General features: G+C 46.4%; 1 protein-coding gene across 2 annotated transcripts in view; it reads left to right on the top strand.

The window, feature by feature from the left end:
* Positions 1 to 24,126, top strand: part of NOS1 (nitric oxide synthase 1) — a 231,703-nt gene that overhangs the window by 137,128 nt on the left and 70,449 nt on the right. For both annotated transcript variants that reach the window (XM_045366051.3, XM_015431613.4), the window contains exons 4-7: positions 18,147 to 18,275; positions 20,335 to 20,480; positions 22,303 to 22,465; positions 23,232 to 23,323. In XM_045366051.3, the coding sequence (XP_045221986.2) occupies positions 18,147 to 18,275; positions 20,335 to 20,480; positions 22,303 to 22,465; positions 23,232 to 23,323 (530 nt within the window). The remainder of the gene's footprint in view (positions 1 to 18,146; positions 18,276 to 20,334; positions 20,481 to 22,302; positions 22,466 to 23,231; positions 23,324 to 24,126) is intronic.

Below are 24,126 nucleotides of genomic sequence, written 5' to 3'. Positions count from 1 at the left end.
GCTTAGGAAGCTATGCTCCATTCATGATTAAATGAACAAATATGGTTTAAAGCTCTTTTATATTTTCTTAATTGAAAACAAAGAGGTATGGCCATCATATGAGCCCTCACAAGACAAAGAAAGACAGTAAGAGGCAGCCTCGGGCCAGATCTAGCCTGCAGACCTGATTTGTTAGGTCTACACCATATTGTATTAAGAGATAATTTATAGTCATATTTTAAATGTACTGCCAATGTTTCAGATTTTTACATAAATATATCTACAGCTTCATGACACAAGTATACATATGTAACAAACCTGCACGTTATGCACATGTACCCTAGAACTTAAAGTATAATAATAATTTTAAAAAAAGAAAAAAAAGAAAAAAGAAAATAAAATAAATTTAAAAATAAAATAAAATTTACATAGTCTAAGGCCAGGTGCGGTGGCTCACACCTATAATCCCAGCACTTTAGGAGGCCGAGTGGGACAAATCACGAGGTCAGGAGTTCAAGACCAGCCTGACCAACATGGTAAAACCCCATGTCTACTAAAAATACAAAAATTAGCTGGCCGGGCGTGGTGGCTCAAGCGTGTAATCCCAGCACTTTGGGAGGCCGAGACGGGTGGATCATGAGGTCAGGAGATCAAGACCATCCTGGCTAACACGGTGAAACCCCGTCTCTACTAAAAAATACAAAAAAAACTAGCCGGGTGAGGTGGCGGGCGCCTGTAGTCTCAGCTACTCGGGAGGCTGAGGCAGGAGAATGGTGTGGACCCGGGAGGCGGAGCTTGCAGTGAGCTGAGATCCGGCCACTGCACTCCAGCCTGGGAGACAGAGCCAGACTCCGTCTCAAAAAAAAAAAAATTAGCTGGGCATGGTGGCAGGTGCCTGTAATTCCAGCTACTCAGGAGACTGAGGCAGGAGAATCGCTTGAACCCAAGAGGCGGAGGTTACAATCAGCCAAGATCGCACTACTGCACTCCAGCCTGGGTGACGGAGCGAAACTCTGTCTTAAAAAAAAAAAAAAAAGTACATAATCTGACCACATTGCGCCTATACTCTTTTTTTTTAAAAGACAATGTCTTGCTGTGTCTCCCAGGCTCAGGTGCAGTGGCACCATCTTAGGTTACTCACTGCAACCTCAATCTCTTAGACTTAAGAGATCCTCCCACCTCACCCTCCCAAGTAACTAGGACTACAGGCTGGTGCCACCAGACCTGGCTAATTTTTTAGATTTTTTGTAGAGACAGGATCTCGCTATGTTGCCCAGGCTGGTCTTGAACTCCTAGTTCAAGTAATCCTCCCTTCTCAGCCTCTTAAAGTGCTGGGATTATAGGTGTGAGTCACTGCAGCCAACCACATTCTTATGGGGCAACAATCTGCATAGACTGAATAGCAGCTGCCCCCTCTAGACAGAGTGCAGCTTTCTAGTTGGCCACAAACCTCACCACTCCCTATTGTCTCCCTCTTATTAAGGCCAGTGTCCATTGTCATTTATAGTAGCATTAGTGCTTTTGATTTCTTATAGTAGAAGGAAAGTTAAATCTTTTCATATCCATGTTTTTTAAATTATTATTATTATTATTATTTATTGTGAGACAGTCTCTGGTGCTATCTCTGCTCACTGCAACCTCTGCCTCCTGGGTTCAAGCAGTCCTTCCCTCTCAGCCTCCCGAGTAGCTGGAATTACAGGCGTGTGCCACCACACTCGGGTAATTTTTACGTTTTTTGGAGATGGGGTTTAACCATCTTGGCCAGGCTGGTCTCGAACTCCTGGCCTCAGGTGATCCACCTACCTTGGCCTGTCAAAGTGCCGGGATTACAGGTATGAGCCACTGCACCTGGTCCCATGTCATTTTTATAAGTGGTAGGTAGAGATGGACCAAAAGGTTCATGTTTTAAGAAAGATTTTTTTTGGCTGGGCACAGTGGCTCACACCTGTAACCCCAGCACTCTAAGAGGCCAAGGCAGGAGGATCACTTGAGCCTAGGAATTTAAGACCAGCCTGGGCAACATGGCAAAACCCCGTCTCTACAAAAAAGTATAAACTATTAACTCGGCATGGTGGCATGCACCTGTAGTCCCAGCTACTTGGGAGGTTGAGGCGGGAGTATTGCTTGAGCCAGGGAAGTTGAGGCTACAGTGTGCCGTGATAGTGCCACTGCACTCCAGCCTGGGTGACAGAGCAAGAACCTGTCTCCAAAAAAAAAAAAAAAGCTAAGAACATTCTTCATTTCTACACACACAAGTCTTTCTTTTTTAATATGCGACTGAGTGTCCTGTTTTGAAGTTACCCAGCCTTCTTTACTGATTTAGCTTACCCACCTACCACCTCTAGGTATCAGTTTGTAATTCCTGGTATGCAGTAACCTTGAGATCTCGATTCGAAGGAAGAAACAGGGGAGGCCTCGACCCTGCGAGAAAGACACTAAAAGTCAATGCAGAAATCTGAGCAATGGCAGACTCTGGTCATTTCCTTGCACACTGCCCACCTTAGTTAGACAATGCCAACTTGAAAGCATAACTTTGGTCTTCAAGTCTGAGGAGTTGAGCTCAACATTGAGAACAGGGCCTCAGGGTTTTGAAGATCAGATAAGCATTTGCCTAAAACAAAATGGAAAAAGGCATTATAGTAAAAGGAATGCGGGGCCACACCTGTAATCCCAGCACTTTGCAAGGCCGAGGTGGGAAGATTCCCTGAGGTCAGGAGTTTGAGACCAGCCTGGCCGACATGGCAAAACTCCGGTCTCTACTAAAAATACAAAAATTAGCCGGGCATGATGGTAGGCACCTGTCATCCCAGCTACTCGGGAGGCTGAGGTGGGAGAATTGCTTGAACCTGGGAGGTGGAGGGTGCAGTGAGCTGAGATCGCACCACTGCACTCCAGCCTGGGCGACAGGGCGAGACTCCATCTTAAAAAAAAAAAAAAAAAAGGAATGGTTGTAGCGGATAACATTGCTTCTTTTTTTCTTGCTAAGGATCATTATTAGTTCTCTGAGGTTGTCTTTGGTGCTAACAATAACTGAGACACATGCTGAGTTTTGACATCATCCTAAAGCCTCTTATCGTAATAAGCATCTTAAGTGAAAAGCTACCCTAGATAAATAGAGTGAGGACCTACCTGCTGTTGGGCCATTCTCCCTGCACAAACTCCGGACTGGAAGGAGGACCACTAGCCTTTGCAGGACGTGATGATGAAAGGACAGGAAGATGTATGGAGAGCTTGCCTTAAGGCCTCTGCTAATATAGAAATTCCGTTTGCTTGGAGAAGGGAAGGACTTGAGGGTGCTGGAGAAAGGGGGTAAGACTGAATCTTCCAAGGTGAAGTAAGTCTGCCGAGCAGTTTTAGCCTAGAGAGTTCCTGGGAGCATGACTGATAGACCAGCAGAGCTTGGGGTTTACGTTCATCTTCACCCACCATCAAATCCTTAATGTAGGATTTCACCCAGAAAGATTTACAACCACGGGCCAGGCCGGGCAAGGTGTTTTATGACTATAATCCCAGCACTTTGGGAGGCTGAGGCAGGCAGATCTCCTGAGGTCGGGAGTTCGAAACCAGCGTGCCCAACATGGTGAAACGCCATCTCTACTAAAAATATAAAAATGAGCCCAGGCGTGAGGGCGCACACTTGTAGTCCTAGCTACTTGGGAGGCTGAGGCACAAGAATTCCTTGAGTCTGGGAGGTGGAGGTTTCAGTGAGCTGAGATTGTACCACCGCACTCCAGCTTAGGCAACAGAGTGAGACTCTGCCTCGAAAAAAAAGACAAAAAGAAAAAAAAAAGTCACAGGCCTGCGAAATCATCCTGACTCTGTTGCCTGAGATTCAATTTTCCAAATGCCTCTCAGAAATAGAGCTCTCAGGAGGCAGAGGCCCTAGCACTCGGATATATTTGAGTCCCAGCTCCAGCACAAAGGAAACAGCCCTGTTGTGGCCTGCTAGACATCCCCATAGGCACAGGCTTCAGAAATGCTTCCCAGGGTGAGCAAATTAATAGCAAACACAATGTTCTCCTTTCCATCCTGAAAGATGGTCTCCTAACCTCGCCTGTACCTGCTCAAAGCTACTATACCTGGAGCTCCTGGAATCAGCTTCTATCCTTCCAGTTGTAACCCACATTTATGGCTTGTTTAAGCATCCACAGGAGGCCTAGCATTGTTAATGACACAGAGAGAAACCCAGCCACTACCTGCAATCCTGAGTCAGGAAGGGATAGGTGGGGATTGAGAAGCAGCTGGGCAAAGCAGCAAAGCAACTGCCAAGGACTGGGCAAAAGGCAATAGAATGCAATTGAAGTGGGATGGATGCAGGTTAGACATAAGGAAGAACTTCCTGACACAGGAGACTATAAGCTCCTGGAGGAAATAGTGAGGTCTGACTCCTTGGTAATCCCAGAAGGGATCCCCACCCTCTTTGATGCTCTTATTTGTCTAGATTCAAAGAAAATCAGCCCTAGAGGCGTCTTCTTTTAAGTCCATCTCAGGAGGCTGAGGCATTAATCTTTATCTAGCAGTCATTTCTCTTGCCAACAGTCTGGGTCACTGTGGGTGGGGCCAGTGAGACTCGAGTCCCCCGTCACAGAGTGCATTGTGTGTATGACTTTGTGATCCTCATCTTCACCACTCCCTTGCAAATTGCATCTGGCCTGGGATAGTAGATAGAACAAATCAGTTCACCTGTCACCATTCACTCACTAACCTGCTATGTGCATGGTTCTGGGGTAGGAGCAAAGCTGAGCAAACATAGACGTCCCTGCCCTTGAGACCCTCACGGATGTGTGTGGGAAGAGACTCATACAAGGTTCAATTAGTGCTGAAATAGAGAGGAATACAAAATGCTTTGGGAACATAATTACCTCAGCAAGTAGGTACTAGGGAAGGTTTACCCCAAGAAGTGACACCTGGGCTGGGTTTTGAAGCTCAGGTAGGAGTTTGCCTAAAAGAAAATGGAAAAAGGCATTATAGTCAAGGGAATCATTATGGCTGATACGTTGCTTTTTATTTTTCTTGCTAAGGATCATCGTTAGTTCTCTGAGGTTGTCTTTGGTGCTAACACAACCTGAGACACATGTTGAGTTTTGTTTTGTTTTGTGTGGATTTGTTTTTTGTTTTTTGTTTTTGTTTTTAGAGATGGAGTCTCACTCTGTCGCCCAGGCTGGAGTGCAGTGGCCTGATCTCGGCTCACTGCAAGCTCCGCCTCCTGGATTCACGCCATTCTCCTGCCTCAGCCTCCCCAGTAGCGGGAACTACAGGTGCACGCTGCCACGCCCCGCTAATTTTTTTGTATTTTTAGTAGAGACAGGGTTTCACCAAGTTAGCCAGGATGGTCTCTATCTCCTGACCTTGTGATCTGCCCGCCTTGGCCTCCCAAAGTGCTGGGATTACAGTCATGAACACATATTGAGTTTTGACATCATCCTAAAGGCTCTTACCATAATAATCATCTTAAGTAAAAAGCTACCCTAGATAAATAACATGAGGACCTGCTGTTGGGCCATCCTCCCTGCACAAACTCAGGATTCAAATCAAGTCCTTCTTCCCTTCCTTTCTTATTAAGCATCTGTTTCCCTTGCCTGTCTAGTTTGCCTTCCTAAGAGAGAAGGGGTAGAATCGTGCCCTGTTTGGGGACGGAACATCTATTTTCAGATACCAATTAAGCGTCAATCAAAACCTTAGTATGAGGTACGAGTGGGGACAGGGTCAGACCTGGGGAAGTGGTATTTCCATTTGTGGTTCTCTCCTCTTTTCCGTCCTTCCCACTGCCCTTGCCCCTCCCTCCAGCCTCTGACTGGTAAAGGCGATCAGATAGAGAGATGACTGTTAAATCGAAATCCCACTCCCCAAGCTCAGCCGCCTTGGGATCATGGCATTTTCTCACCCCTGGGGACACAGGGCTTGTTAGCTGCTTTCAAAATGTCAAAATCTGTTGAGAAGATTTTCCCTGTTTCCAGGTAAATGACAGCATCCCCCCAGCTTCTCTAGAGGCTCTAAATTATGAGAAAGGTGGGGGACAGGCTTGCGGGCCATTTCTTTCCCAATCTTTAGGGGATCCAAGGTCTCCAGGATGACACCAACTGGCCAGCTACTGCTGGCCTTGCTGAAAACCAAAACGGTGTAGCCAGCCCCAGCCAGCCCCAGCCAGCCTGGGTCTGAATGAAGGCAAACCAGTAAAATGCTCCACTTCTTGGCGACAACCCAGCACGCTCACCGGGAAGCCTTCTAAGTCAGCCCTGATTCATTATGTCAGGATAAAAATAACAGTAATAATGGCCCAGCGCGGTGGCTCACGCCTGTAATCCCGACACTTTGGGAGGCCAACGAGGGTGGATCACTTGATATCAGGAGTTCAAGACTAGCCTGGCCAACATGGTGAAACCCTGTCTCTACTAAAAATACAAAAATTAGCTGGGCGTGGTGGCGTGTGCCAGTAGTCCCAGCTACTCAGGAGGCTGAGGCAGGAGAGTTGCTTGAACCCAGGAGACAGAGGTTGCAGTGAGCTGAGATCATGCCACTGCACTCCAGCCTGGGCATCGGAGTGAGACCCTATCTCAAAAAAATAAAAAATAAAAATAAAATAGTAACAGTGATAACAATATCATGGGGGCAAGTGTGTAGTCATTTTAACCCTTGGACTTATGAGCCCACAGCATTGAGGCCAGGAGTACAGCGCCTAGCTGGTGACCTTGGTCAGATGACTAATTATTAACAGCATCTGTGCTGAGCCTCCCTTTCCTAATAGGGACTAATAGGCTCATCAAGTTGTGGGGAGGATGAAATGAGATAACATATGAGATAATGATGTCAACCATAACAACGGGACCTAATGTATTTATTGAGCAGTATCAGGTACTGTGCTAAGCACTTTAGGTCCATGGTCTCACTGAACCCCCAGCTCAACCCGATGAAATATTGTGATTGTCTCCATTTTACAGATGAGGAAACTGAGAATCACAGAGGGTTTTGTGGTTCAACATAACCAGTAAGTGACGGAGATGAGATTTGAACCCAGGCCGTGGAGCCCTGAGCCCACGCTACAGGGCCTGGCACAGAGTAAATGCTCAACAAATGTTGGGGTCATTACTATTGTTCTTCTCTGACTAAATAATATATTGCTAATTTGAGGCAGTTAGGACAAGAAAGCACTGTGCCCATTTTACAGATGAGACCCTTGTGGCCCACAGGTGACCCAAAGCCCAAAGTGACCACCCACTGAGTCATGACACGGCTGCGTCTCTTCCCCTTTACGACCACATTGTCATCTTTGTCAGTCATTGAAATTAACGGGACAGATATGATTTATGCCTCCTGGGTGCTGAGCTCTGGAAACACAGAGAAAAGAGCAGGAGGGCCTTGAGTGGAAAGATCGGAACTTTGAGAGCCTGGATTCCAAGCCCAGCTCTATTGCTTGTTTTTCATTAGTTTGAGGATAGCCACGTCATCTCTCACAGCCTCTATTTTCTCATCTGAAGAATGGGTTACCATGAGGATTCAATGAGCCTGTGGATGTGCAGTGGCCTAGCCCAGGTCAGGCACCAAATAGACATTTACTGAATGTTACTCAAAATTAAATGAAGGCCAGGTGTGGTGACTCATGCCTGTAATCCCAGCACTTTGGGAGGCCGAGGCGGATCACTTGCGGTCGGGAGTTTGAGACCAGCCTGGCCAACATGGTGAAACCCTGTTTCTACTAAAAATACAAAAAATATTAGCCGGGTATGGTGGCACACACTTGTAATCCCAGCTACTTGGGAGGCTGAGGCAGGAGGATCGCTTGAACCTGGGAGACGGAGGTTGCAGTGAGCTGAGATGGTGCCACTACACTCCAGCCTGGGTGACAGAGCGAGACTCCACCTCAAAAAAAAAAAAAAAGAAATGAAATTGAGTATGATCACTGCCCTGGAGCAGTTCACAGCCGAGCCATCCCCTCTTCTCATTTCATATGTACCTCAACTTCTGAAAACTTCTACTTTCAAGACAAACTACAGATGGGGATACACACAGCAGTCATCATATTGTGATATTTGGGGTTTCGTAGACTCGTGCACAGATGTTACCCACACAGCTCCCTTGGCTGGCCTTGGCAGAGTCCCTTGGCTCCCTTGAGGCTGACACCTCAAGGTGCTTCTTGGTTACTCCCTTCCCTAAGTCTATCTCGAAGCATTTGAGAAACCTCTTGCATTTTTAGATTAATTACCCTCTGTAGGAGGATGCCCCAAATCCCGAGTTCTAAGCTGCAGTCCAACTCATTTTTGCCCCAACTTCAATCAGGTCCGGTATCCCTTGCCTTGGTCTAGACACCCAAGTTGGATTTTCCCAAAAGCATCTTCAGTGCCCCACTTCCTGGGGTGATCCACCGTTCCCAGGGTGCCCTCAAACCAGCAGACCCCCCACCAAGATGCTTTCTAGGGATATATACTGAACAGAGTCTCTCTCCATCCCACAAGCGTCTTCCTTCCTTCCACCCCAGGCATCGCCTGCTCAGTGACTCCCAGGTCTTTATAGGTCACTGAGCCAAGAGGCCAGCAACCAAGCTTGCTGTCCTGGGTGGTCAGAGCCAAGGTGGAGCCAGGAAGTGGTACGTGAATTGACTGGTGTTTGGGTTCAGCCCTGCTGGAATTTCCACATATTTTGCTAACTGTTTGTTTTAAGAGTGAGTATATTCAATGCAGGCTGTCCAGACTGTTGTCCGGGTCTGACAACGACACTGTGGTTCTGAATCAGTGACACCACTCTGCATGCTCCTTCACTGCACCACCCCATATTGAAATGCTTTTCCCAAAAAGGGCAAGTTGGGTCAAAGTCATTTTTCTTTCTCTCTGTAAATTGCTATCAGTTGCCAAAACCAACCCCCACCAAACAGGCTCTTACAGGTCAACAGCCCCAGCCTACTTCCATTTCCTGAGGTTCCCAGGATTTTCTAAGATCCAAGGGCCAAAACATAAACGCAAAACTTGTACATTTTCAATATTTGCATTTGGCAAGTTAAGGCTTTCAACAAACACACACAGTACAATGCAGTATCATAGGGCAGGCCATGAGATAATTACAGGATTGATGTTAAGATTAATTCCTGGTGTATATGTACGTTCTGGTCTGGTAATGGGACCAAGCTGAAAGTTGTCAGTAGCATCTGGCTATACTGTGATATCACTGCAATTTGGAGAAAGCTTAAAAAATTCAGCCTTGATGCCCCTTGGTCCTCCAGAGGTCTCCACTATCACCCTGAATCCTTAACTGGGATGGGTCTGACACCCAAGCACCCCCTTTCTTAATCACCTTCTACAGACTGTTGAATTACAGAAGAGAGAGAAGCAGAGTAAGCAGTGTCGAGTTTCTATGGAGTTATCTTAAGGAATGAATCACTTTAGACATAGTGCTTTGAATACACTATGGGAAATTATATTCCAAAGTACTAAATACGCTTGGTTAAGTTCTATACGTAGCAATGTTTTAATGGCACAGATAAGTGGGTACCTTCTGGATTTGTGAGTCTGTGGGCCTGGACCCTGGTCTGCCCCAGCTCATAACCGGGTTACACTTGCTGCCCAGGAGAGGTGGTGCCTACAGGTGGGTGCGGTGCCACCCAGGGCTGCAGCAAAGGGCACAGTGTGTGGTGTCTGGCCCCTGGTGTGAATGGCCCTCTGCCCAGCTCAGCCCTGGTGTGCTGCCCTCATTTCAGGAGAAGCCAAACAGGGCAGGTTGCTGCAGGCCTCTAATAGAAGAGTTGTCACTGGTGCCGATAGCATTAGAATAAGAAGCGACTTGCTTTGTACAGGTTTAGGCCTTAGCTCTTAGATGAGTTTACTAGGGCTGCTGTAATAAAACACCACCAACTGGGTGGTTTACACAGCAGAATGAATTGTCTCACAGTTCCGGAGGCCGGAAATACAAAATCAAGGTGTTGGCAGTGCTGGTTCCTTCCGAGGGCTGGGAGGGAGAAGCTGACCCAGTCCTCCCTCCTTGGCTTGTAGGTGGCCGTCTTTGTGTTCACATGGCGCTCTCCCTGTGAGCATGTCGGCCGTCAAATTTCTCTTTTCTGTAAGGACACCAGCCCTCCTGGATCAGGACCCACCCTGATGACCTCATCTTTAACTTGATTTCCTCTATAAAGGCCCTAACTCCAAAGAAGGTCACATTCTGAGGCAGTTTAGGACATCAACATATGAATTTGATGGGGTTGGGGTGGGGGGAGGACACGGTTCATCCCATAATACGGGGGTCCCCGAACCCCAGGCCACAGACCAGTACTGGCCTGTTAGGAGCTGGACCGCCCAGCAGGAGGTGAGCGGCAGGCGAGCAAGTGAAGCTTCATCTGTATTTACGGCTGCCCCGCATCACTCACATTACCGCCTGAGCTCTGCCTCCTGTCAGATCAGTGGCGGCATTAGATTCTCATAGGAGCTCGAACCTGTTGTGAACTGCGCATATGAGGGATCCAGGCTGCATGCGCCTTATGAGAATCTAATGCCTGATGATCTGTCACTGTCTCCCATCACCCCGATGTGGGACCATCTAATTGCAGAAAGCAAGCTCAGTGCTCCCACTGAGTCTACATTATGGTGAGTTGTATAATGATTTCATTGTGTGTTATAATATAATAATAATAGAAATAGTGCACACAATCAAGGTAATGCACTTGAATCATCCTGAAACCATGCCCCCGACCACTGGCCCATGGAAAATTTGTCTTCCACAAAACCAGTCCCTGGTGCCAAAAAGATTAAAGACTGCTGCCATAATAGTTCCTAAGATGCTGTATGTCTTGGAGGTGCCTGCCTGCCTCCCTTGGTGTAGCTGTCAGTCCTGGTTTCACTGTGAGACTTGTGACAGTGACAGCCACTACTGGGGAAGGGCAGGTGCTTGGCCTCTGTTTCTAGGTGTTCTGAGTTCTGGTGCTGAGTTTCTGTCTTCTTGCCTAAAAAATCTCCCTCCATCCACCGCCCAGCACACCTGCTTCTTACTGCCTAACATCTGCTAAAAAAGCCCACCATCCAGCCAGGCGCAGTGGCTCACGCCTATAATCCCAGCACTTTGGGAGGCCAAGGCAGGTGGATCACCTGAGATCAGGAGTTCGAGATCAGCCCAACCAACATGAAGAAACCCCGTCTATACTAAAAATACAAAAATTAGCCAGGTGTGGTGGAACATGCCTGTAGTCCCAGCTACTCAGGAGGCTGAGGCAGGAGAATCGCTTGAGCCCGGGAGGCGGAGGTTTCAGTGAGCCGAGATCATGCCATTGCACTCCAGCCTGAGTAACAAGAGCAAAACTCCATCTCAAAAAAAAAAAAAAAAAGGCCACCATCCTTCCACTTACCCAATCCATGTTGACTTTATCCTTTGCCCCGATCCTCTCCTACCCAGAGACTCTCAGTTCCACTTCCAGAGCCCCCAACCTTCAGTTCCCCGCTTCTAGTCCTCCTGCCCCTGTAGCTGTATTCCCACCCTGTGGCCACTCACGGCCTCATTGCAGCATCCTCCTCATGGGTCTCTCTGCCTTGACCCTCTCCCTCCTGCAATCCTTGCAATCATGTCTTCCCTAAAACCCAGCTGAGATAAGATCACTCACTCAGGCAGGCAGTTTCAGGGCTCGTGATTTTCTATGAAATCAAGGCCAACGTCCTTGGCTTAGCTTTTAAGGGACTCTACAGTCTTGAAGCTTTTTAGACCTTGTGTTAGTTTGCTTAGGTTATAATCACAAAGGACCATTGCCTGGGTGGCTTAGACAACAGAAATTTACAGCTCACAGTTCTGGGGGCTGGAAGTCCAAGATCACAGTGCCAGCGTGGTCAGGTTCTGGTGAGGGCTGTCTTGTCAGCTTGTAGACATCTGCCTTCTCTGTGTTCTCATATGGCAGACAGAGAGAAAGAGCGCTCTCTTCCTTTTCATATAAGGCCACCAATCCTATCAGATTAGGGCCCCACCCTTATGACCTTGTCTAACCTTCATTATCTCCTAAAAGTTCTATCTCCCAACAAAATCACATGGGGGTGGGGGATGGGGTTAGGGCTTTGTATTAGTCACGGTTCTCTAGAGGGACAGAATGAATAGGATAGATGTATATATAAAGGGGAGTTTATTAAGGAGTATTGACTCACACAATCACAAGGTGAGGTCCCACAATAGGCCATCTACAAGCTGAGGAGCCAGGAAGCCAGCCTGAGTCCCAAAGCTAAAAGAACTTGGAGTCCGATGTTCAAGGGCAGGAAGCATCCAGCACAGGAGAAAGATGTAGGCTCAGAGGCTAAGCCAGTCTGGTCTTTTTACATTCTTCTGGTGCTTTTATTCTTCTGGCTACACTGGCAGCTACTTAGATTGTACCTACCCAGATTGAGGGTGGGTCTGCCTTTCCCAATCCACTGACTCAAATGTTAGTGTCCTTTGACAACACCCTCACGGACACACCCAGGGACAATACTTTGCATTCTTCCATCAAGTTGACAATATTAACTATCACAGGCTTCAAATAAATTTCGAGGAAGGACAGAATGCAGTCTCATGCAGATCTCATATGTTTATTGAACATGTACTGTGTGCTGGGCACTATTCCAGGGATAGAACAAACTGAACAGTGGGTAGGCAGAAAACAAGTATTATATAAATGCCTAAATAGGTATATGTAAATCTATATCTACAAGATATATAAATGTAGATATGCACATACATGTCCAGGTACATATATGCTCATGATGACCACAGGTAGTGTTAAGTGCTAGGGGGAAAACAAAGCATGGTAAGGGTGATTGGGGGCAGAGAATGTCAAGGAGGTGACACTGCTTTAAAGAATGATCACAACCGGCACAGTGGCTCACACATGCAGTCCTAGCACTTTGGGAGGCTGAGGTGGGCAGATCACCTGAGGTCAGGAGTTCAAGACCAGCCTGGCCAACATGGTGAAACCTCATCTCTACTTAAAAAAAAAAAAAAAAATTAACCAGGCCTGGTGGCACATGCCTATAATCCCAGTTACTCCAGAGGCTGAGGCAGGAGAATCACTTAACCTAGGAGATGGAGGTTGCAGTGAACCAAAATCACACCAATGCACTTCAGCCTGGGTGACAGAGTGAGACTCCATCTCAAAAAAAAAAAAAAAAAAAAAAGGCTCAGGAAAGTTTTCTAACATGCCGGCATTTGAGCAAACTCAGTGGTCGGGGTCAGCCACTGGAATTCAACCCTTTAGATCAGGAGTCTACAAACCTCTTCTCTAAAGGACAAGATAAATATTTTTGGCTTTGTGGGCCACATGGCATTGGACTCCATCAAAACTACTAGCCAACTCTGACATTGTTGTGTCAAAGCTGCCACACGCTATATGGACACAAATGAGCCCCAATGAAACTTTATTTATGGACACTAACATTTGAACATCATATAACTTTTGTGTGTCACAAAATATTCTCCTTTTGATTTTTGCATTCAATAATCCAAAAATGGAAAAAATCCTTCTTAGCTCAGGAGCTGTACAAAAACAGACAGTGGGCCACGCCGTCTGCGCATCTCTGCTTTAGAAGAAGCAGCTGTAAGATGCTTTTCCCAGTTGTGGAATGAGAGTCATTCAACGGCTGCTGAGTCCTAGAATACTTGTCCCCAAAATACAGTAGGTGCTCAATATGCACTTGTTGAAAGGGAGAAAGAAGGGAGGAAAAGAGAGAGGGGGAAAAGGAATCAGCTTCAGCAGACCTTGGAAGTGGCGTTCTCAGCTCCAGAGCCCAGGCTGACATGACGGCACCTCCCTGCCTCCTTTTGAGCCTGGCTGCAGGACCATTTCCTTTCATTCCTTCAGGACCTCTGCAAGCTTCCTAGGCAAAGAGGTGTTGACAAGGCTATGAAAATGTCCATGAGCTCATGGCCTCCTTTGCACACTTAGGGGCAGGTGTCCCGGGGTCCACAAAGAGCGAGCCATGTCTCCTCCCACTTAAAAGCTTCCATTGTCCCCACCGCAGACATAAAGCCAGAAAAGGATGTATGTAGCCACAGTCCAAAGCCCACATGTGCCCTGTGCCCACCGTAATAACTCGCAAGTGCTGCTAATCTGCATTTTGACCAGGAGAACTTTGGTGCCCACTCAGAAAAGTCATTTGCATCCTGCATGCAGGGCCCCTGACTGCTATATTAATCTCCCCGTTTCTCCCTTCCTGAGTCATCTAATATTGCTGCTGGCTAATTAAAACATCAAAGCGCCAAGTACAACAGCCCTGCCAGAAGCCTCCTAATGCCTGGTTTCAAGTGTGCAATCCAGTGAAACCCAGGGTGGAGGGGGGCACGGCTCACACTCGGGCAGCCAACTACTTGACTCTTAACGACCACCCCTCACACATCTGGGACCTCCACAGATGGCCTCTTTTATTAGTCCTGTTATCTCGTTCCTCCCACTCCCTGGCGATGAAGACTGTCGGCTGCTGCCCACAGGCTCGCACCCTGCTCCTCCTCCTCATGCCTGGCCCCCCACCCTCTGAGTCCTGGGCCCAGATCCGATGTCATCACCACATCTGAAACCGGGTGTGTAGGGAGAATGGCTGGGGTTTCTTCCTCTGCACAAGGTAGGATATTTTTTTCCTCAATGATACAGGTTGTCGGCATGATCAGAGGAATGTGTTTACTACAAAGCCCTGCCCAGATGTGACTTTCATCACCTCCAGAACTCCTCCTGGAAGAGACAGGAGGGGAGACAGGATCCTAAAGAAGTGTTTAGGGTGCCTGGTCAGGCCTTTGAACAAAGCGGGGTTGTTTGTATCCAGATTCCTAAGGAAACATGGGCACAATAACTGAGACAGAAACTATCAATGAGAAACAAAGGGAAGAACTCATCCAAACCTTTATCATGCTCCGAGTGTGGTAGTGTGGTAATAATACTTGCAGAAGTAATAATAATAATAATACAAGTAATAATAATATAGGTAATAATATAAGTAATAATAGTAATACAAGTAATAATACAAGTAGTAATAATACAAGTAATACAAGTAATAATGCTTGCAGAATCATTGCAGTACTACTGGTAATACTAATACTTCTAATACTATAAGTTGGGCTAGTGGTCACATAATAATAACATTTATAATAATAAATAATGGCTAACATTTAGGGGGTGACTGATCATCCAAGTAAGAGATGACTTGGTCAGGGCGCTGGCCAGTGGAAGGGGAGAGGAGTGAATGGATTCTAGAGCTAGTTAAAAAGCTAAGATGGGTGATCACCAGTGATGAGTTGGGTGTGGGAGATAGAGAAGAAGCTGATGACTAAGATAGCTCCCACGTGTGGCGTGTCCAGCACGGATGGTTGGTAGCGCCCAGCACTGAGGAGGACCAGATCTGGCCAGGGTGGGAAGACGAGGAAGATTATGAATCCTATCACCTTCCGTGGGTTCCCTGTGCTGCCACAGCCTGCACTCTTCCGGAGCGATCTTTAACAGTGGCACACTCTTCCCCAACCTCCTGTTCCCCAGGCTCCAACATGGCGCCATGAACGCTTCAACACAGAACTCTTATTCCACTGGCTGCGAAGGTGGCCATGATAGTTCTCTTAACTTAGGACCTTTGCATGATCTGTTCTCTCTGCTTTAAGACCTTGCTTCCTCTTCTTTGTCTGTCTAGGATGTACTCATCTTTTGGTCTTAATCTAGAGGTTAGATGTCTCTTCTATGCGCTCCCACCTCCCCTGTGCTGCCAAGGTCCCATGTAATGGCATCCATTGTGCTAAATCGATTGCCATGGCTCATTCAGTTTTCATCACCTCCTACAGGACTGTGACTCCGTGGGAGCTCACATCCATCTAGTTTGTCCTATGGTCTTGGTCTTTGCTGCCTCACCTGGCACATAGGAACTACTCAATAAACATGTGTTAAATGAATGAATTATTCCTAATGGCCAAGAGGCAGGATAGTCAAGCTGTTAAGGACATGGTTTGATAGCCAGACTGCCTGGATTGGACTCCTTTCTTCAGCTTATTAGCTCTGTGATCTTGGGCAACTTAACCTCTCTGTGCCTCAGTTTCCTAATCTGTAAAATGGAGATAATAAGGTTGTTGCTTGGCACATAATAAGTGCTCATTTAATGTTAGTTATCAGTATTAGTCCTTCGCAGTTCTTTGTGACTTCTATCCTGGACTTAGCACCTTTAATCATAATTCACAGCTACCCTCACCAGCCTGAGCTCCTCCAAGTCAGTGAGACGGGTGCCGTGCCTCCTTTCTGATTTTATCTCCTTACACTTGCCCTCATGCATACACTGCAGCCACACTCAACCTCCTTGCTGGTCCTTTGAACTTAACAAGCTCATTCCCACATCAGTGCCTTTGCACTTGCCCTTCTCCCCTCCGGTTAGTTACAGTCACCTCCCCATTTTCTATTCTTATCATCACCTGGAATTATACTGATCCTATGTTAGTTTACTTACTGTTTATCTCCACCTCCACCACATAACACTTCAGAGAGCAAGGTCCCTGTCTGTCTTCTTCATTGCTGAATCCCCAGTGCCTATTTATTGAGCATGTATTATAATAGGTGCTCAATAAATACTAGTTGAATGTATGAATACCCTGCCTTAAGGTCACTGTGCACTGATGTACTCTTTGCATGAGTGTCACTTAACATTGGCTCATCTTCTCCCTGACCTTGCTTGGCTTTCGCATCAGGGTGTGCCTGCTGCCCCTCCCTTAGAGTTACTAAGTGACCAATGCCTGCCTGATGCATGTGTGTGCCTGTGCCCAGGCAGGTAGACAATAACCCAGGAGCATCCAAGACAGATGTGATCGTAGGCCAGGCGCGATGGCTCACACCTGTAATCCCAACACTTTGGGAGGCTGAGGCAGGAGGATTATTTGAGTCTAGGAGTTCAAGACCAGCCTAGGCAACATAGTAAGACCCCTGTGTCTACAAAAAATACAAAAAAATAGCTGGGCATGGTGGCATGCACCTGTAGTCCCAGCGACTTGGGAGGGTGAAGTGGGAGGATCGCTTGAGCCTAGGAAGTCAAGTCTACAGTGAGCTATGATTGCACCACTGTACTCCAGCCTGTGTGACAGAGTGAGACCCTGTCTCAAAAAAAAAAAAAAAGACGGATGTAATCCTTATCAGTGAGGTCTAAAATGAATGGGCCAACACTGGTCAGCCCGAGACTTATCCCCACTCACCTGCTGGTCAAATTGTTTGCAGAGTGAAGACAAATGGGGGACTAAAGTTCCCCATAAACAGGCTCTTCCATGGCTTCTTTCCATGTAGGTGTTCAAGACAGAGGGGACGGTAAGTGCAAAGGCCCAGAGGCAGGAATGAGCCTGGAAGTTTTAAAAGTCAGAAACCAGAAATTTGGGGGCAATATTCTTTGAATCAAATTTTTTCAATTTATTTTATTTTATTTTATTTCATTATTATTTTTCTGAGATGGAGTCTCATTCTGTCTCCCAGGCTGGAGTGCAGTGGTGTGATCTTGGCTCACTGCAACCTCTGCCTCCCAGATTCAAGCGATTCTCCTGCCTCGCCTCAGCCTCCCAAGTAGCTAAGATTACAGGCATGCGCTACCACGCCCGGCTAATTTTTGTATTTTTTAATAGAGACGAGGTTTCACCAAGTTGGCCAGGCTGATCTCAAATTTCTGATCTCAAGTGATCCGCCCGCCTCAGGCTCCCAAAGTGCCAGGATTACAGGTGTGAGCCACTGTGCCTGGCCCAAAATTTTTCAGTTTAAATCTTTGTTTTCTCAGTCCTTGCCAGAAATGGTGAGTTTGGACTGTCACAGAAAGGCCTAGAAATCCAAGTAAATTGACCCAGCTTTAGGTTTGATTCCTCGGTGCTAAGGGCTATTATCATTCAAAGAGGCTGATGGTGTCCTTTCAATCATGTGTTCATTCAACAAATGTTCACCGAGTCCTTACTCAGTGTGTCAGACCCTATTGAACCAGAGAGACCACCTTTGAGTTCCTGATGCCTCTCCCCAGAGCAGAACCCAAGAGGCTCTTCCATGGTGTTTCTTTCCACGTAAGTGGGGAAATCAGGTTCCCAGGAACCTTGTACATGTCAGCCAGGGAGGGCTGGATCTTACTCTGGATATAGACAGTTGGTGACTCAAGGCAGATCCCAGGAAGAACAATGGCTCTCCCAGCCTCCGTGGAGACAATGTTACAGTCCACTCAAGGCCCTGCCTCATCTTCCACCTTCATTCTCTGCTTCAGCCCCCTGCCTCAGGAAAACAGTCCCCCACAAAGAATGGCAGCCCCTCCAAGTGTCCACGCTTCCTCAAAGTCAAGAACTGGGAGACTGACGTGGTTCTCACTGACACCCTCCACCTTAACAGCACATTGGTGAGTACCCCAGCAGGGTATAGACAAGGGGGTGCAGCTGCATCACTGTCCACATTTGGAGTCGGATAAGTCTTTGTTGTGGGGGCTGTCCTCTGTTGTAGGGTGTTGAGCACCACCCCTGACCCTTACCCCCTAGATGTTAGTACATCCCCTTCCAGGTTGTGACAACTAAAAATGTCTCTGACAGCAGAAGCACCGCCCTCTTGGACAAACACTGCCATTTTAAGTTCCAGCTCCCTTTCTAACCTCATGCATTTCAAGGAAATCACCTCCCTTCTAACAACTAGCAGCCAGAAAAGGCAGACAGTAAAACACAGATAAGACAGCTCAGACACAGAGGGAGGGGGAAAAGTCTCTTGGGTAACCACCAAACTTCACACTCATATAATAGGCTCCAGTAAAACAGTGGGCCTTAATAGCATATTCCTTTCCCTTTAGATGCACTAAGATAGGGAAGCTAAAAGCAGACTTGGGGGATATGCCTGCAGCTGCAGGAAAATGTATGGGAACAGACACAAAAATTCTCCCTCCCAGATAAGCAAGACAAAGAGACACAGAAACATTTCAAGCTTGTGATAAACTCTATCACCCTAAACCCTTAAATACTCTTAGTCTGTAGAAAAGAGTGCTCCTCATTAAGACAAACACCTAATGTATACAGGGCTTAAAACCTAGATGATGGGTTGTTAAGTGCCCACCATGGCACATGTATACCTATGTAACAAACCTGCACATGTATCCTGGAACTTAAAGAAATAAAAAAGAGTGCGCCTAACCTAACTCAGCCAGAAGCCCCTCTCAGGTTTATTCTTTAAAATAAACCTGTATCTGATTGTTAAGCCACTTTTCATGTTTCTTTCTTCCTTCTTCAACACTTGCAGTCTCCAAGACATTACCTAACATCCCCTGGGTAAGAAATTCACCCCTGTTTGAGAACCACTGGTGAATTCTCACTCTCTTACGTAAATGCTTTTTATTCGTGAACCCGGTATGCAAAAGAATCTAAGAAGAGTTGCTGTTTGTGAATACCCTCTCTGTCTCTCATAGTCTGACCACTGGTGGAGTATTGAACAAACCCTTCCTTGATTTCACAGTGTGTCCTCAATATTTTTATTTCATATTTTTAATAGTCAACAAACCGCTATATTGTTTTAAATTTTTGTTGAACCTGGGCGTCTTGGAGGAATGGTATCTGCAAGCTATTACAATGTAACAAATTGCCCTGAAACTTATTGGGTGAAAACAACTATTAAAACTATGTATAATTTTTCAAAAGTCTACGGATTGGCTGGGTGGTTTAGTGATCTGGTCCAGACTCTGTTGATTTTGGTGAGGCTTTCTCGTACATCTGTAGGTACGTCTGAGGGGTCAACTAAGGTCAGGGTGGTCTAGGATGGTCCTGGCTGAGATAACTCAGCCCTGTTCCATGTGGTCTCTCCTCTTCCAGCAAGCTGGCTTGGGCTTGTTCACATGTAGTTGCAGGATTCTAAGAGGATGAGCAGAAACATGCAAGAACTCTTGAGGCCTAGACTCAGAATTGTCACAGGGTCATTTCTGCCACATCCTAAGGGTCAAACCAGCCCAGAGTCAAGAGGTTAAGGGATAGGCTCCACTTCTTCATGGAGAATTGCTGTAAAGCCACATCACAAAGGATGTGAATACAGGGAGGGGAAAAATTAGGGCCCTATTTTGCAATCAATCTATCATAGATGCATTCAAATGAGTTACTGTAGCCACTGTATTAGTTCCTCTTTGATCATCATGCAAAATCTAAAAATATTTCAGATTTTAGTACCAGTGATTCTGATTCCTAGTCAAAAAGCTTCTGTTTCCAAGATGAGTAGAGCAAATACTTTAGGAACCTGAAAATGCTACTTAGTGTTCCTTAACATGGCTATGACCATATCCAGCAAGAATTTGAAGCTGGTACTTGAGAAATTGCCTCTGGGAATTAAGGGCCAGGTAAATTCAACCATGAATATGAGATCCAAGCCCACAGCCTAACACCTGCCACTCTTGGGTAAAACCAAGCAATAGCCCAAATCTCTTGATCTTCCAGGAAACGGGATGCACTGAGTACATCTGCATGGGCTCCATCATGCTTCCTTCTCAGCATATACGGAGGCCTGAAGATGTCCGCACAAAAGAACAGCTCTTCCCTCTCGCCAAAGAGTTTATTGATCAATACTATTCATCAATTAAAAGGCAAGTGTATGTCAATTCTGGGGAGCCCAAGGTAAGTTATCGAATGCTGGAAACAAAGATGTCAGCCCCAACTTTGCACCAAGGCCAAAGCACAAGGCCAAAGCACAAGGCCTCTGCCATACACAGAGGCTTAAAACTGGCTACCCACAGGTCACATCTGTTCCCCAGAAGTGCTTTTGTTTCACCTGCAAAGGGCTGCTTATAATTTGAAAAATTTCAAGCAATTCCATGCCTAGATACATACCCTAGAGAAATTCTCACACCTGTTCACAAGAAACCATCAGTAAGAATGTTCACTGAAACATTGTTTGTAGCAGGAAAAAATTAACATTAAAGATCCAACAAGATACCAGGTACAGTGGCTCACGCCTGTAATCCCAGCGCTTTGGGAGACCAAGGCGGCAGATCGCTTGAGCCCAAGAATTCAAGACCAGCCTGGCCAACATGGTGAAACCTTACCTCTACTAAAAATCCAAAAATTAGCAGGGCATGGTGGTGCACAGTTATAATCCTAGCTACTTGGGAGGCTGAGGCATGAGAATCGCTTGAACCCAGGAGATGGAGGTTGCAATGAGCCAAAATCACACCACTGCACTCCAGCCTGGGTGAATAGAGTGAAACTCCATCTCAAAAAAAAAAGAAAAAGAAAAGAAAAAGAAACCACATAAATGCCATCAACAGGAGAATGGGTAAGTTGTGGTATATTCCAGTGATGGAATACTATACAACCATAAAAATCAAAGGGATTAGTGCTCTGCATGTTAATGGAACTGCAGTTCATAGCTAACTTTGAGCAAAAGAAAGGATAAATTATAAAAGGATACATCCAGTATAGCACCATTTATATGAATTTTTTTATTGATGTATTTTTTTGAGACAGAGTCTTGCTCTGTCACCCAGGCTGGAGTGCAATGGCATGATCTTGGCTCACTGCAACCTCTGCCCCCCAGACTCAAGCAATTCTCTGCCTCAGCATCCTGAGTAGCTGGGATTACAGGCATGCGCCCCCACACCCAGCTAATTTTTGTATTTTTTGTAGAGACAGAGTTTTGCCACGTTGGCCAGGCTGGTCTCAAATTCCTAGCCTCAAGTGATCCACCCTCCTCGGCCTCCCAAAGTGCTGGGATTATGTAAGCCACCAAACCCAGCCTATATGAATGCTTTAAACATGCAGAATGACATTGTACATGGTTGAAGGATAGATACACATGTGGCAAAGATATAAACAAGTGTGTGAGAATGGTAAATGCCAGGTTCAACATAGCAGTCACTTCTGGGGAGAGAATTGTCTACCTTGGGGAAGCCTTCCCCAAGAAACTGTTACATTATTTTTTAGGCTTGGGACATGGGGGTTTATTATATTATCCTATATACCTTTCTGTAAACCAAAAATTTTTCGTAGAAATTTTTTTTAACTTTCTAAAATTGAATTCATTGCCAATATTTAAAAATTAGAAGAGTTCCCTTTAAAAGTCAGATTTCCAGTTTCTCTGGAAAGATTTGGCAGTCATGGGCCCCCGCTCCTGTCAGGTGACAAGTGGCAGGAGTGGAGTCATGGCTGCCTGCTTTGGAAAAGGCCTGGCTCACCTGTTTGCCACAGTCCCCACCCAGCTGGTTGAGTTGTATGTACAATGTTCAGCCTTTGTGGGCATTTGAGTTTGCAGTGTCTGCTTTATCTTGCATCCAGAAATCAAACTGTTGCATCCAGAAGTCAACTTGGAATTTTTTGTAGCTTCCAGCCTCTTGGAATAGCTCTCCCCTTCCACCAACTTCTAATTCAGAAGACGGGGTGATGTTCCCATGTCCCTTCCTCTTCATTCAGATTTGGCTCCAAAGCCCACATGGAAAGGCTGGAAGAGGTGAACAAAGAGATCGAAACCACTAGCACCTACCAGCTCAAGGATACAGAGCTCATCTACGGGGCCAAGCATGCCTGGCGGAATGCCTCACGCTGTGTGGGCAGGATCCAGTGGTCCAAGCTGCAGGTAGGTGGTGAAGTCAGATACCTTGAAGAGCCCATAAATGAAGGAAGAGGGGAATGGGAGTGGATGGAGCTTTAAAAAGGATAAGGTTCTATCAGGTGTACCTGGTGGCCATGGTGACCTATCAGATGGTGGTCATGGGGTCCCACATTCTAAGATCACAGCCAGCTCTAGATGATAATCATGTCTTATTTAGCCAACACAGTGCTTTTGCAAAAATGAACTTGCATATCTCTTGGAAGGGAGGGCTTATACTTTTCAGTTGACCACAGACCTCACCATTCCCTTTTGTCTTGCACCTACTCAGCTTATTTATCTGCCTACTCCCTGAAGGCATTTGTTTCTGTGTCCCTTGGTTATGATTTTATTTTAGGAAATAGTTTAAAGTTGGAAGTAGATTTGTTATCAAGATCAGGGGGATTTTGTTTGATTTTTGTTCTGTTGTTTTTTTTTTAATCCCTAGTAACCTAACAGAAAATGTAACCAACACATTTAAACTCCCCTTCATTTACTAATCCTTTCCCATGTTCACTTACATGCCATGCCTACTTTCAGGGGATTTTTTTTTTTCCTGCTCAAATTGGCCTTGGTGATTAGGATAGAAAAGAGAAAATATAAAATGCAGCCTGGGACTCAGTAATGAGGTGCCCACTTCACCAATGGAGCAGCAGCTGGAGTGGGATCTGGGTTCTCCTAAAATGGGAAGATTACGCTGGGGAACTAGGGAGGGAAAGAAGAGGCAATCAGTTCCACCCTGCGCCTCTTCCAGGTATTCGATGCTCGCGACTGCACCACAGCCCACGGGATGTTCAACTACATCTGCAACCACGTCAAGTATGCCACCAACAAAGGGAACCTCAGGTGAGCTGACCAGCTGGGCGTTGGGGAGCAGGGGGTCAAAAGTCCCCACAGCATTGTACTTTGACTCTGGAGTCAGCTCACCTGCCAGGGAAATACTCGTCATCTCAGGGAGACAGGCCAAGCAGGGAGAGGTGTCCTGGCATTTTTTTTTTTTTTTTTTTTTTTGAGACAGTCTTGCTCTGTCGCCCAGGCTGGAGTACAGTGGTGTGATCTCGGGTCACTGCAACTGCTGCCTCCCAGATTCAAGCGATTCTCCTGCCTCAGCCTACTGCGTAGCTGGGACTACAAGCACCCGCCACCACACCTGGCTAATTTTTTTATTTTTAGTAGAGACAGGCTTTCATGATGTTGACCATGCTGGTCTCAAACTCCTGACCTCAAGTGATCCACCCGCCTCGGCCTCCCAAAATGCCAGGATTACAGGCATGAGCCACTGCGCCTGGCCCCAGCATCTTTATTCCATACCCCATCCCATGTTCTTTCTTTTCTGGGGCAAGTGGACTCCTGTGTGGTTGGCAAAAGTACAGCAGCAAACATCATGTTCAACCCACAGTTCAGCATCCTTCGTGGAGACGACAGGAACAAATAGTTGAGATTCCCAGGAATCGGAAAATCCTATTGCTGGTGGTGACCTGCTTTTACTGTGTTTTGCTCTGTCGCCTGGAGACAAACCAAACCAAATCTTCCTTGGTTTAAAAGGCAATTTCTCTTGCCAATGTGATGGGAACTGCCCCTTCAGGTTCCACCCAGCCAAGCCACGCCTTGGACTCCTCTTCAACAATACAAAGAACAAAGCCACAGGG

Source organism: Macaca fascicularis, chromosome 11 (assembly GCF_037993035.2).
Source record: "Macaca fascicularis isolate 582-1 chromosome 11, T2T-MFA8v1.1".
Lineage (NCBI taxonomy): Eukaryota > Metazoa > Chordata > Mammalia > Primates > Cercopithecidae > Macaca > Macaca fascicularis.
This window is presented reverse-complemented; position numbering and strand designations above follow the sequence as displayed.